Here is a 15,093-nt window from a genome sequence, read left to right on the forward strand (position 1 = left end):
AATAAAATAAGATGCATAATTCAGGGTTGCCACACACTCAGAGTACTCAGAGTAACTCAAGATATTTTGAAATTCTAGAAAACGTTAGGACAGATTGTATTTAACTTATGAGAAATTATATATAACTTTTAATTAAGTATTTGTAGTTAAGGCCATGGGGGGGGGGGGGGTAAACCATGTTTTTTAAAAGCTGATCTTATTTTATAGTGTTTTTTCTAAGCTTCAAGATGCTTTTTATTGTTTTAAAAAATTCGAATTATTTTTTGAGATATGACCAGTCAAAGTTGGGCCGCATAATAGGTTCCCTATGGGAAGGGAAAAATAAAATAGCAAAAAAATACTATTTCATTTAAAATCTATCTCGTCCTACATTTTTTAAGCAATCTTCTTTAAACTTTTACAGTCTAATCTTTATACAATAACAAAAAAACGTTACTTTGGAATTTAAAAAAAATTTTGTAAAAATATATTTTTTTTGAAAAAAAAACACTTTTTTTTTTAATTTTTGTGATAAAATTTTATTTTATAAAATTACTAAAATTCTAAAGTAACGTTTTTTCCTTTTATTATAAGAAATGTTTCTTAAAAATTTGAAGAAGATTGCTTGAAAAATGTAGGAGGATATAGATTTTTAGTGAATTTTAAAATTTTCAAGAAAATTGAAAAATTGGAAAATTTTTACAAAAAATTAAATATCTCAAAAGTTAAATGATATTTTTGAATTCTACAAAAACTGGCTTGTAATTTGTACTTAAAGCTTTCATATAAAAGCAAAAGTTACTTTTTGTAAAAAAAAATGTCTGACCCCGCCCCCCCTCCTATGGCCTTAAACAGTGAATTTTTAAAGAGTTGTACTATCATATATATTTAATTAATATCTTGAAAATCGAACAAAATAAATCATTCAACAAAAATTTATATATTTTGCTATTTAAAAAAGACATGTAAGAAACTTTAGATAATAACTATTGAAATATTAAAAATAGTAATAAAGTAGGGGTGGGCAACATTTTCAATCAGCGGGCCAGATCCGGAAAAATTTAGTCTTTGGGGGGCCGGAGCATTTCAAATTAGTCATTTACCGGATCTAGTATCCGGATCCAGCCTGATAATGCCTTTTTAGATTCGAATCTGGCTGGATCCTGTATTAAAAAAATTATCAGGATCTGACTGGATTTTAATTTTAAATCAAGAATTGGATCCAGTAGAATTTAATAAATTAAAAGTTTTGGATCTGGCCAAAATCTAATTTTATGGATACTGTTGACTACTTTTTTGAATCCTTCTAATTCAAAAGTTTCTCAAGTCTGACAACTTAAGTTGTAGATTGAGACATGCCAGATGTTTGTTTTATGTCTATTAATAAAATTGATATGGTAATTGACAAAGGTAGATATGTAAAACAACAGACTTGAATAAACACTTTGCTTGGGGTAATTTGACAAAAGGATGTTCTAACTAAGTTTTAACAACACAAAATATTAGGACAAAATGGTGTATTTTTAGTACATATGAAATTAAAAAGCTATTTTTTAACATGTTTTTTAAGTCATACTCCTACAGTTTTGTTTTGTAAGAGTATGATACAAAATTCTATAAAAATTTTGTACTATTGACCCTTTGCGGGATTTTCATTTTCATCTGCATTCCATAAGAATTTAAAAAACGGTCAGAGCCGGTAATTTTAGCTCCGCGGGCTGGATCCAACCTGCAGGCCATACGTTGCCCACCCCTATAATAAAGGGTAATTAAACAAAAAATTAATTGTTATTGTTTTCATTATAAGTTTTAGTATCAAGCTTGATTAGATTAATATGAAAGTAAGTTTTAAGAACGTATAGTTTTAAAAATGACTTTAAGTATTTAGTTATAAGCATTTTTCAACAAATATTTATTTATTATAAGTATTAATTCCAAAGAAAACAAAGTTAAGATGAAAATCGTACTACTTAAAACAAAAGTACTTTTAATCCTTTGTTTTGACCATAATATAATTAATATGAGATTTTTATTTTATAGATTTATACAAGAGGTACACAATAAAAGATTAAGTTTTAAAAGCGTTTAATTTACAAACTACTGAAATTAAATTAAAGCATAGGGTGTCCACCTTGAGTTTTACAAGTTGATCTCATTTCGTATAGTATTACCTGCGCTATCAGAAAGTAACCTTTGAGATATTGGAAATTTAAGTTGGTGTGCTCAATAGCTCCTAATGGAAAGCGCAAATCAAAAACTCAAAAAAAGACTATTTTATAGAAAGATCTATCTTCTCCTTCATTATTTAACTAATCTTCCTCAAATTTTCACAGAAAGTCTATTAATAAAGTTTAAATAGATTGAATGCTGGATTTTTTTAATTTTGAAAAATAAAAATTTGAACAAAAACAAAATACTTATAATTTTGGTTTTCTTATCTAAAAATTTAATTTTTTATACTTTTAAAATTGCAACGTTCAAAGTCTTTTAAACTATAAAAGGAACGTTTCCAGAAAGTTAGAGGTCTCTAGCTCAATAAAATCAAGAAGAAGATAGATTTTTAGTGAGTTTTAAAATCTTCAAGATAATTGACCTTGAAAAAGTTGCGGTCCATATGTTTGTGTCAGAGAGTTTTTACAAAAGTTACAATATCTCAAAACTAATTAAAAAATAAAAATAAAATTGGCTTGTAGTTTTTCCTTAAAGCTTTAACATAAGAGCCAATTTTATTTTTTGTGAAATAAATGTTGGACTTCCCTATGTCCTTAAACTACATTTATTTGCAAAACACACTCAAGCTATTTTGATTAAAAAAAACTAAATTAGGCTGACTAAGGTTAGCTTAATTTATTTTTAAAGAACCTTAGGATAGGGTAAAATATTTTTAAAAACTCAGTGTTTTTTAGAACTCATTTGAGATTTAATTGAATTAATTGTCAATAACTTGTTATTTTTTGATTAATTTATTTTATTTAATTTTGATTTTTATATTGTAATATTTTATTTAGTTATTAATAATTAAGTAAAATTTTCAGCTTTGAATCTAGCTTTACTTTTTATGAGAATTTGAATTTGTATTTAAGTTCTGAGAGTAAGAACTTTTTTATCAAAAACAGCTTAAAAAAAAAACTTAACTTCAATTTCAATAAAAACGTGCAATTAAATTCAAATAGTTAAAAAATATTTTCACAGTTGTTCACATGTATTGAAGCTAAAGATTAAAGTGAATTGCTTTAGATGTGGAATTTAAAAGGTTTTTCAATAAACCAACTCTGGCTAAGGCTAGTATATAGCAACTCTGACCAATTTTTGTCACTCAGTCTAGATATCTAGTAAAAAATGTTATCAAACCTGGCTCTACTTTAATAAAAATTTTGAATTTTTATCAAATATGTGAAACTAATATTACTAATGGTACCATAAACAGTTTAAATAGAAGTATTAATGTTAAATTTAATACTAATAATTCAATGTAAACTTTGATAATAAGAGCATGTACTGAAAGACATACTAAATAGTTTGTTATTCCAAAAATATAAACATATAAATTATCATTATGTAACTCAGGTTTTTGAACACCTTTTTTTTTTTTACTGAAAAAGTTGCAAATTTGTATATATCAAAAATTAGAATGAATTACAGAGAAAAATTATGTTATTTTATTTAATTAAATTCTAAAATCATTCAATCATTTTGAACATTAAAGAAGCACTTTAAAATAAAATGTATTGAAAATTTTTCAACTTAAAAATTAATGTGCATTAAAAACAAACTTTAAAAATTAAATTGTACTCAATAGTGAAGTGGGTTTAGCGACTTAAATGTAAAACATAATTTATAACTATGAGTTAAAATTTAAATCAATACAGATAATACAGAAAATTAATACTTTCAGCATTAATTGAAAACTAAACTATGAATCCAAAAGAAGATAGTTACTTGGGAAAAATGCACTTGAAAGTACAGAAGATTGATACAGAGAAGGTTTATGCAAATTGCTTGTTTATGAATCCGCAAGATTTCAAGAAAGGATTTTATCTGGAAGTTCAGGCTGGTAGATCACAGAGTCAGAATTTTCTGTTTGCTGTAAAAAAAGAGGATTCAATTGCAAGAGGTTGCTAGTTGTTTATATGTTATAACAGTTATTTTGCTTCGTTTTAATACCATAACAAGAAAATATTTAAATTAATGGAGTGTGTGTTAGAATAGTTGAAATGGTAATTTTATGTGTATTTACTAGTATGAATTATATATATTTATATATATATATTTGTTTTATCTAGTAAGTTCAAATATTTTTAAAATTTCTACACTGAAAAAATGTAAACTAAGACCATAGGGATAGTGTTTTTTTAAGAAAAAAGTATTGGCTAGTATTTATGGAAGCTTAAAATATGGATCTATAGCTTTTTATTAGTCGCAGGCCAATTTTCCAAGAAAAAGTTGTTAGCAATAGCAGGCCGCAGTTTGTTAATAATTCTTGTTTTTATCATAAAAATACTATTTTAAATCAAAAATGTGATAAAAAAGCAATAATAAAATGTTACTAATTATTTTATTTAGAGTTTAATTGTAAAATTTAACACCAAAAAACTTATTTTGCTAATTAAAAAAATGTTTATAATTGAAAAGTACCACGCAGGCTGCTTAATTTTGATTTTCATTTTTAATATTTTACAATTAGCAGAAATTATTTTGTAGAAAGAATAAGATTTTAACATTAATATTTTGATGGAAAGTTTAAAGAGTTTATTTAAAAATGGATAATAAATTTTTGGTATAATTTTTTTTGCTATTTTAGTTTTTGCCTGTTATTAGGAACTTATTAAGTGCACCAAATTTGGTTCTTTATGTTTTAAAAATCACCTTAGTTTCATTTAGGTTGTTAAAATTAACTGATAGCTAAGTTAAAATTTTACAAATTAAGATGAACTTGTAAAAAAAGTGAACCACACTATGGCCTTTATCAACATGTATATTTTTAGTTGAATTCCACTTGGATTCAACTAAATGATAAAGCGTCAATATATTCATAGGAAGTGTTTAAGGTATTTGTTTTTAAACAACATTGTATCTGGTTTAATAGCTAAAAACAATTTTGGAGAAGTTTTCTAGTTGGCAAGTCTGATGTGGGAAGTGTATTACTTTGCTGCCCAAGTTATTTGAGACAGATTTTCAGGACTGCTGTATTTTTATTCTTTTTACTAAAAACAATTTTTTTTTAACCTACTTTATTATACTATAATAAAAAAATCATGAAATTACCATAACAGTATAATAACAATTATTTTTACAATATATCTGTAAAACAAATTAAAAAAAATAAATTGTTCATATTTTTTAACTAACAAACGAGTTTAAACCTAGATAAAGGACCTGACCCCTCGATTATATGTTTCTCACCATTTTGTCAAACGTATTAAATATAATATAATTTTTTACATCATTTTACATCTCTTTTCTCTTTTTGTGTGTCCTGTTTAAGTGGCTCAGGTTTTGATGCCTGAGTCCAACATTGCACAATAAACAATATAATAATAATATTAATTTACCTATATACTCCTTTCGAAATAAAAAAGCTGTTTAAAAAACTATTGAAAGAAACTGTCTCAATTCTTTGAACAAAAACACATAGTAAAGAGATCTTTTGTTTATAAAAAAGTACAACTCTGCTTATTAATTAGAATTTTATATGGTAAACAGAATTTAAAGTTATCAAAATCTGTCTAATTTCAAAAAATCAGACTACCTGCATATACCATTAATTTAGTACATGGGTTTATATAAGGTTTAAGATATGTCAGATTTAAGTATAACTGTTTGCACAAATATTTGAAGTTTAGTTTTCAATTGAAGTTTTTATGAAAAAGAATTTTACTAAGATTTTAAGTTTGGCACTTCAATTTTCCAGGAAATGTTTTTGCTAGGTTTAAACGAGTCCCTAAGAAACTGAAAATAATAAAAATTAACAGTTTTAAATTTTGGAAAAATGCTTTGTATGTTAAAAATTCTAAAGAATTTACAAGAATTAATTTGTTGTTTTATAAAGATTTTAATAAAAAGACAATGAAATTAAAAAAAAAATTGCTTTAAACTTATAGAACTGTTTGGAAATTATATATTTATACTTTTTTTTTGCTATTTACATGAAGAGCATACTGTACTTTTTATCTTGTACTGTAAAATCTCAAAAGTTTTTTTGAACTTAAAAAAGAATTAAAAAGCAGCTGAAAGCTTAGTTGAGAACGTGCTAAATATAATCAAGCTGTAGAAGATTTGTTTCATACTTATGGAATTAGTACTGAATATTTTGCTTTTCTACAACTTTCTAGAAAGCAAGATAACGTTCTAAAGCTGGGTATATGTTATTACAAATCAATTGAGGGTTTAAAAACTTCTCATGCAGTATAATACGTACGTGTACTATGAGAATTAGTAGTTTAAGGCAGTGGTTCCCCTAAAAAAAACATAGCACGTAGTTGAATCGAAATTATGTACATATTAGTTTATAAAAAAGCTGAGATTTTTGTTTATTCTAATAAACCTAAGTTATTATTGTTTGACCTTTTCTATTGATATAAGTTATTCTTAATTTTGTTAAAAAATATTAAATTAAAGGAATTTAAACAAGTTTAAATTGGAATTAATTTTTAATAAAAATTTTTACACCTAACTTTTTTATCGTAACTATGCTGCAAAGAGTGGCAACCCTGCAAAATATTTTTGTGTCAATTCGAGCAAAAAAAAAACAATTATAACTACTCTCACTTTTATGTTTATGAAAAATCTTAATAACTTAAAAAAAATTATGTTATATAAGTGTTTTAAAAGTGTACATTTAAATTTATTAATAAATGAAATCTATGACAGGGTGTCTACAAAATTGTTTAATCGAAAGTTTAAGATTTATAAAAAAAAATCCTTACCTAACTCAAATGTTTTGAGATTAGATATTCTAAATAAAGCAATGTATACTTTTTGACAAAGTATAAGAATAGTAGTTTGGCTGTTTTAAATAACAAATTCTTTTTAGTAATTTGATTTTTATATAGTTTCTTTTATTAAATTGAAAATAATAAAATATTCTATATAAAACAATATATGTAAATCTTTCCAAAAAAAGTTTTTAATGTCAAAATTATATCAATTAATTTTTAAAAACTAATTGAAAACAGTTCTTATTGGAACAAAAGTTATTAGACTTAAAGAAGCAGCTTTCTAAATAGCTTTTGCTTTATGTTTTTTACATTAATATATAGTTTTTTTTTAAACCTTAGTATTGAAGCAAGTAGAACACATATTTTACTTATATTTGTGTTTTAAAAGTGTGTAGATGCTTAGTAAATTTTGAATATAATATTTGGTAATGGAATAGAAATACAAGTATTTTAAGGTTTTTCAAAGATTGCTTGGGCTAAAACTGTCTAAATAATTTTTTTAAAGTTATAATTTTGGGTATCTGTCATCAACTATCTTTTTACTACATTAATTAAAAGATAAATACATAGGTATTGCTTAAATATTTACTATCTTTTAAGGTTTAGCAAGTTAAAAAAAGGCAAAAAATGCATTTTTCATTGCAAAAAAAAGTATTTTTTTGCTATAAATTTTAGAATAAAATAAATAAATTAATTCAACAAGGTATAACACAACCTTAAACTGTACATATCTATTGACTGACTTTTAACTTTTTACTCTGTCTTTAAAAATTATTAAACTATTAACATTATACATTCAATATAGGATACATTGGTGTTGGCAAGCCACACAGAGATTGGGCGAATCTGTGCGTGGAAACAACGGCTTACATGTGCCAGTTCAAACAGATGCAAGATTATCAGCCGATCGACAACATGCAGTTCAACGTGGAACTTTACAGCAACAGAAAGCAGCAACAAGAGTTTGAAGTGGACACTGACGGACTCGCCAATAAAGTTGCTGAAGTTTTGTCAACGACCAGCTGCCCAGTGATTGACAAACAAACGTTTGTGCTGAAGTTCGAGGGCATGCAACTGCGCCTGACTTCTTCGGACCTTCCAGAACTCAAGTTCTACCAGTTCAACAAGCACACGAGCGTGGTCTTTCAGAACGCGCCCGGTTCGAAGGGAGTGTCGCTGAAGCTGAAGGGCAGCAAGAGGAGCAAGAAGGCTCGCACCGACATCATAAACCCTAACTTCAACTTCGAAGAGGTCGGAATCGGTGGCTTGGACGAGCAGTTCGAGGCCATATTCAGGCGCGCCTTCGCCTCCAGGAACCTGTCGCCAGACGCTTGCGAGCGACTCGGAATAAAACACATCAAAGGTAAATTAATTTGTTTTTTTTTTAGAACGTCTTGGTGTTATATATTTTTTGTTGATTTAATCGTTTCCCTTTATTTTGTATCTTTAAATTTATTTTAAAAGTTGTAAACTTTTTCGTGTTTTGGTTTTTGATATTGCCAAAAAGTAAACACGGTTCGAGAACAGAGAGATTAATTGATATAGTTTAAACTTTTAAAGCAAGTTAATCAAAGGTATGCTGTTATATGGACCTCCTGGATGTGGTAAGACCCTTACTGCGAGACAAATTGGCAAGATGCTCTCTGCCAGGGAGCCCAAAGTGGTCAACGGGCCGGAAATCCTGAACAAGTTCGTCGGGGAGTCGGAATCCAACATCAGGAAGCTGTTCGAAGACGCGGAGGAGGAGCAGAAGAGGATGGGCAACAGCAGCGGCCTCCACATCATCATATTCGACGAGATCGACGCCATCTGCAAGCAGAGGGGTTCCGTCGGCGGCGGTTCCGGCGTCCACGACACCGTCGTCAACCAGCTGCTGTCCAAAATTGACGGCGTCGAGCCGCTGAACAACATCCTTGTCATTGGTATGACTAACAGGTCTCACTTTTTGTGTTGTGTTTAATTTTTAAATAACAATTTTTAATCAATAAGTGATATATAATTAACAAGTTTCTTGTTTTTTTATTACTTTTACATTTTGATGTTTTTGTTAGAACAAGCAATTTTTAAATAATATAGTTTTAACTACCAACAGGCCCGACTTGATAGACGACGCGTTACTTAGACCAGGGAGGTTGGAAATGAAGCAGGAGGTAGGACTGCCCGATGAGCAAGGAAGGCTGGCAATATTGAAAATTCACTGCAAGTCGATGATCGAAAACAACGTACTCGCTAAAGATGTTTCGTTGCCGGAAATTGCAAAGTTGACCAAGAACTACAGTGGTGCTGAAATATCAGGTCTTGTTAGAGCCGCAAGTTAGTCATTATGTATTTTTCAAACAGTTTACCTTATAACTCTTTCCTAGTTAGTAATCTTAAAACACATTAGAAGAACAAGAAATAAGTGCTTTTATTGTTTTATATAAAGTTTTAATTACCTAAATAAAGTTTTAATGTAAAACTATTTAGTTTGCCGATCTTAAAAAGAAAAATAATTTTTGTGCAGTTAAATTTTACCTTTGCACGGGAATAAAATAATTGTATACTTAAGTATGTGTAAAAATAAAAGTTTACCAAAACTATACAAGTAAAAGAAGTGTCAAAAAAAAAAACAAACTTGCTCAATACAGCATAGATTGAAAAAGAGTTTTCTTTCCAGGTTCGCTGGCCATCGTGAAGTCGATGAAGGTGGGCAAGGGGGTGGAGGTGGACCACGACGCCATGGACAAGATCACGGTGACCATGGACAACTTCGTCACCGCCATGGAGAACGACATCAAGCCGGCGTACGGGCACAAGGAGGAGGAGTTCGAGCAGTACATGCGGAACGGGGTGCACATGTGGGACGGCAGCGTGCAGGACATACTGGACAGCGTTGGGCTGGGCACGAAGCAGGTGGTCAGGGAGGGGGGCAAGACGAGCAAGCTGTCCGTTCTCCTGCACGGAAAGATCGGAACAGGTTGGAATGTTCGGTAAATTCTGATCACCAAACAAAAATTTGCTTCTATAACTGCCTAAACATGTTTTCTTTAGGTTATCAAGAAGTCAATTATTTTTGAATATAAAAAAACACTAACTGTAGAATTTATATAATCTAAATAATTGAAAAAATCTTTGAATGAGGAGCAGTTCATGTGAAATTAATAGCTTACTGTAAGTACAACTGTAGTTACTTACTAACATTCATAGAATAAACTAGTTTTTCCACTTTTACTACAGGCAAAACAGCACTTGCAGTTAAGATGGCCCTCAGTAGCGATTTTCCATTCATAAAAATTATATCGACTGACAGAATGATCGGTATGAGCGACAATGCGAAATGTAATTACATCAAGAAGACTTTTGATGATGCCGTCAAGTCTAACCTCAGTTGCGTTGTACTTGATGATATCGGTTAGTTAGTTAAAAATAGCTGAAAGGTTTTATTGCAAAAGTTTAAAATGATAAATTGAAGTCTTAAGTTTTTATGCACTTTAGACATATATAAACTCAAAGTTTGTGAAAAATTTCTAAAAAAAGTCTTGAAATTAGTTTTAGCAGAGTTTTCTATACGAGCAGAGTTCTCTACATGAGCCTCTAAAATCCATTTATAAAAGAGTAATTTTAGCTTAGAAAATAATTTTTTAAATTATAATTTCAAGTATGGTTAATAAAAAGTTTTTGTACGTATTTGTTTAGAGTTTACGGGTTTAATCAATTGCTTTTCAAGAAAAAGTACATGTAAATTTTCTAAATAAAAACTATCACTCACTCGGGCTGATTAATTTATTTTTGTAAATAAAAAACCTTACAGGTTTAAAAACATCTAGAACAAAAAAAAAAAAAGAAGGGCTTACAATTTTATACGCAAAAAATAATACTTATTTAATCATTAAAAGTATAATTATGTATTGATATTAAATATAGTTTGTTTTCGAATTGGTTCCTTTTAAACAATGTTTCTCAAATTGTGCAACTCTGCATGCACAGTAGTGTGAATAAAATGTTTTTCCTAGGACAAAAATTTTAATGACTTAAAGTATTTTGACAGTTAGTGTGTAATTAATTTTTTACCTATACATTTGCGAAACACTAATATAGAATACTAATATAATCAAGTGATGTTAGATATGATTCTGTGTCAATACCTGTACTATGTTAAATTTTAAAATTTCAAGAAACTCATTGAGATGAAACCCCCATTTTATAAACGACTACAATTCAGTTAAGTAGTTTTTTTTAATAAAAATACCAAATGAAAACAGAACGGCTGATCGACTACAACCCGGTCGGCGAGCGCTACTCGAACCCGATGGTGCAAACCGTGATGAACTACCTCTCGAACACGCCACCCAGCGGCAAGAAGATGCTGGTGATCGGCACCACGTCGTGCATGGACTTCCTGGAAAGGATGGGGTTGAACGAGAAGTTCGGCAAGGCGTACCACGTGCCGTGCATCATGAGCGCGGAACAGGTGGAGAGGGTGCTCGACCTCCTCCCCAACAATTTCACCGACGACGAGCGCAAACACGTTGGTATTTGTTGGAAATTTAGTTTTGGCGTGATTTATCATTACAATGATGATTTAGTTTGAATACATTACTTTCTTAATAATTATATTATGACTCGGCGTTATATTACAACTAACTCTCTAGTGTTTCTTATTATTTTATACATAAAAAAAATAATTTTGTCAATTAATCAAATACGTTTTTTGTTGATTTGTGATTATGTACTTAGTTACACAACTTCGCCCAATACAAGTTCGCCCAATTCATATTCAACACCAGGGATGCATTGCCAATGCATTACATTGTGCAATGTATGTTTTAAAACAACAATCAAACTTTAAGAAAGTTATATATATATATATATATAGAAATAACATACACAAATAAACTTTTGCTTGGTACAGCTGTTTCTGCGTTTAATACGCGTCCTCAGCCAAGTTTTATTCAATGAAAAGTAAACTTGTAAGTACAGCAATAAAATTATACAAAATTAGGTATTACGTAATAATAGATAGTTGATTTTAGACAAAATTATTAACAGAGTTTTTAGATAAATTGCTTTCGATAATGTATGCAGCCAGTTTGTAATTCGTTTTATATATATTTATATAAAGTTGAAGATATTTATTTTTAAACAAGATAATTTCGATAGCAAGTAAAATAATAAAACTCAATCCTAACTATTTTTTATATAAACTAAAATTAATAAAGTTGATAAAAAGCTTGATATTATATATAAGTGTACAGAGAAAAAGAAATATTTTAATAAAATAAATCTATTTACTAAATCGCAAAAAAACATAGTTTTAATGAAGTTTATAAATATTTTGGAAAAGAAGTAAGTACTTTAGGGAATGTTTATGCATTAGTAAGATATTTTTACTTTCTCGAAAGAATAAATAAGATTCGAAAGCTTACTGTAGTAATTAATAGTAGAGGCAAAATGAGAAACACTAAACACAAACTTTAAATAAAACGTTGACAAAAAACTTTTTTCGTTTAACAAAATGTGTACTGAATTATTGAATTCTATTAAATAAATCAGATAAGGTCGCTGACGTCGGGACACTCGCTGATGGTGGGGATCAAGAAGCTGATCCAGGTGATCGACACGAGCGAATCGTACGAGGACGGAAGCAGGAGCGAGCTGTTCTATCAGCTGCTGCAGAGCGAATGCGGCTTGAGAAGCGATTGAAGTGAGTTTATTCGTTGTAATATAATGTATTGTTTTAATTTATTTAATATGCTAAATATATAAGTTATTATGAATGATTCAGCTCTACTTACTTGGTTCTAGTTAAGTTTTTCTAGTATTTAATTTTACAACTAATAATAAGATATATACAACTAACTAATAAGAACAAACAATATACAACTAATAATAAGATGTTCAAAATGTCATTTTCATTGTGTTTTTTTATAGTTTACACTTTGTTTGTGTATGTATCTGTTTTCAAGTATAAAAAGAAAGATTTTGAAACTTCGAATGTAATTATTTAAGTGTAATTATTTATATGTAGCTGTATAGCTTGGTTGTTATATTTAACTTTTATTTTTGAAAAGTTTTTTTTATTAAGTATGTTTACCATGTTTTATTATTTTTTTTGTAACATAAAATTATTCTATTGCAATCTGCTATAATAAAAACATTAAAAAAATATTTACATAACTTAAAGAAAAACGTTTCATCTGACTACTTTTTTAAGAATCTAATTACAAGTTTCTAAGACATAAGATTTTTCTACAATTAGAATTCAGTTTCTACATTCTTGTTTTTTCAGCAATAGAATTCTAGTTAAAATTTAAGCTTAATAGAGATTCTCTTAAAAGCGTAAAGTAATTTTATTAGCTACATTTTAATTTTAGATAATGTGCAATTATTAAAAAAAATTAGGTGGTTATGATATTGATTTAATTTATAGGCATAAAAAACGTGTTTGCTACTTTCCAAATTTTGAATTAGTTGTATTAAAGTTTTTGTATTAAACTTCTTATCAATTTTTTTATTTAATGTAAAACCAGTAATTTGTTTTTAAAACTGGTGGTTTTTGATAATGTTTTCTAAAACTGTATACTTTTTAGTTTTTAAAATATTATCCAAGTTAAACTTTATGTTTTCTTAAATTAAAAAAAACGTAATTAATTTGTATAGTTTTTTTCGATATTGCAATAAACCAGTAAATAAAGTAAACCTTTTTTTTATTAATAGTTTTTTTTAATTAGAATATACTTTTATGTTACTTATAAATAAATGTAATTTTATAACATTTTTTTTACGACCAAGTATAAAAGAAAGTATACTCTAAAATTTCTATCATTAATAATAAACGAATCGTTCGGAAATATTATGACCTTCAGATTAAAACCTGTTTAATAATTCGACTTAATGAAAATAAAATTCAATATATCGATAAAAGACATGTGCAAAGTTGAAACAACATTAGCAGCTCTGAAAAACATGTTTTGTAGTTCATTGATGAAATTAAAATGAACTAAGCTTGTTGATTTAAAATACAATGAAAATAACTTCAACTTAATTTTTTTTTTATATTAGTTATTAAAGTCCCTACTGTACAATAATTTTCTTTTGTTGATAATTAACAAAATCAATTGTTTTAAACTACTTTTCTTGTTTATTAAAGTTAGTTATTTGTATTTTTAATAGACTAAGCTTAGATAATGTATAAACAAGTAATATAAGTTTGTGATAGTTTTTTCAAAGTAATGATATCAATAAGTTTTAAATAGAGTATTTGTTAAACCGATGTAGTTTATTTTTTATTAGGAACTACTGTTTGAAAATCAAAAAAATTTCGTTTGTTTTGATAAATACATAAAATTATTTCAATCAAAATATGACAAGGCTAAATAAAAATCTTTTAAAATCATATGATTTCGTATTAATATTTAACGATTTTAAATGCCTGTCGAAAAAATAAGAATAAATAAATTAAAAAATATCTGAAATGGATAGTTTTGAATGTAAAATGATTTTGTCAATTTAATAACTTAAAGCTTAATGTTTTCATTTGTGTTGTTGATTAGTTTTACGACAAGACTAAAATTCAGAATTTAAAAGCAGTTAGTTTTTATTTATTTTTGGTATTTTTTTTCAAATTTTAATTGTCCAAAATTGTCAGAACTTTGTGTATAAGTAAACTATAATAATATCAAATTTTAATTTATAAAAACTAAGATTAATCTTGCAAAACATTTAAAGAATAAGCAATAAAAATAAAAACTTCAAAAGTAAATTTTTGGTTTTAAGTTGACACAACAGTCAACTTAAAATTTATATCTTACCCTAATCCATCTTAACAGATTTTAAATTTATAGCCAAAATTAACTAGATAAGCTTTGACCCCTAAGATCCTTTTAAAGGGGAAGTTTCATTTTAAAGTTTAATATTTTAAGCAACTATTATCTTTTTTGTTTTTTTAGATTCTAAATTTAGTTTTCGTGGTTTTTTCTAAGAATTGCTGTTAAATCCGTTAATTATTTATACGAAATCTCAAGAGTTCAACATCTCAAGCAGTCTATGAATAGTTCTTTGTTATGTTCAATGTCTAACTTGTTATAATTTTTAATATAGAACACATTTTTTTGCAGAACTTAAACTTCTGGGAGATTAAGTATTCCAAATCTATTTTATCTTGCTAAAACAGTTTTTGATTACAGTTAGTATCTAA

General features: G+C 27.7%; 1 protein-coding gene across 1 annotated transcript; it reads left to right on the forward strand.

Annotated features, from left to right (window-relative positions):
• Positions 1-3,878: 3,878 nt before the first annotated feature.
• Positions 3,879-13,117, forward strand: LOC145837144 (vesicle-fusing ATPase-like). The gene is made up of 8 exons (XM_082944913.1): positions 3,879-4,093; positions 7,723-8,280; positions 8,492-8,852; positions 9,010-9,230; positions 9,574-9,873; positions 10,134-10,307; positions 11,159-11,424; positions 12,450-13,117. Exons 1-8 carry the CDS (start codon positions 3,895-3,897, stop codon positions 12,597-12,599), a joined length of 2,229 nt encoding a protein of 742 aa, XP_082801039.1. The 5' UTR covers positions 3,879-3,894; the 3' UTR covers positions 12,600-13,117.
• Positions 13,118-15,093: the final 1,976 nt, after the last annotated feature.

This window comes from Thalia democratica, chromosome 5 (genome assembly GCF_965202585.1).
Source record: "Thalia democratica chromosome 5, ktThaDemo2.hap1.1, whole genome shotgun sequence".
In the NCBI taxonomy this organism is placed as follows: Eukaryota; Metazoa; Chordata; class Thaliacea; order Salpida; family Salpidae; genus Thalia; species Thalia democratica.

Bases quoted from the DNA above. Each gene is read 5' to 3' on its own strand.
- LOC145837144 (XM_082944913.1), top strand. From the start codon at position 3,895: ATGAATCCAAAAGAAGATAGTTACTTGGGAAAAATGCACTTGAAAGTA. The intron at 8,281-8,491 runs GTAAATTAATTT...AGTTAATCAAAG, and splicing joins CGGAATAAAACACATCAAAG to GTATGCTGTTATATGGACCT. The intron at 8,853-9,009 runs GTCTCACTTTTT...AACTACCAACAG, and splicing joins GTCATTGGTATGACTAACAG to GCCCGACTTGATAGACGACG.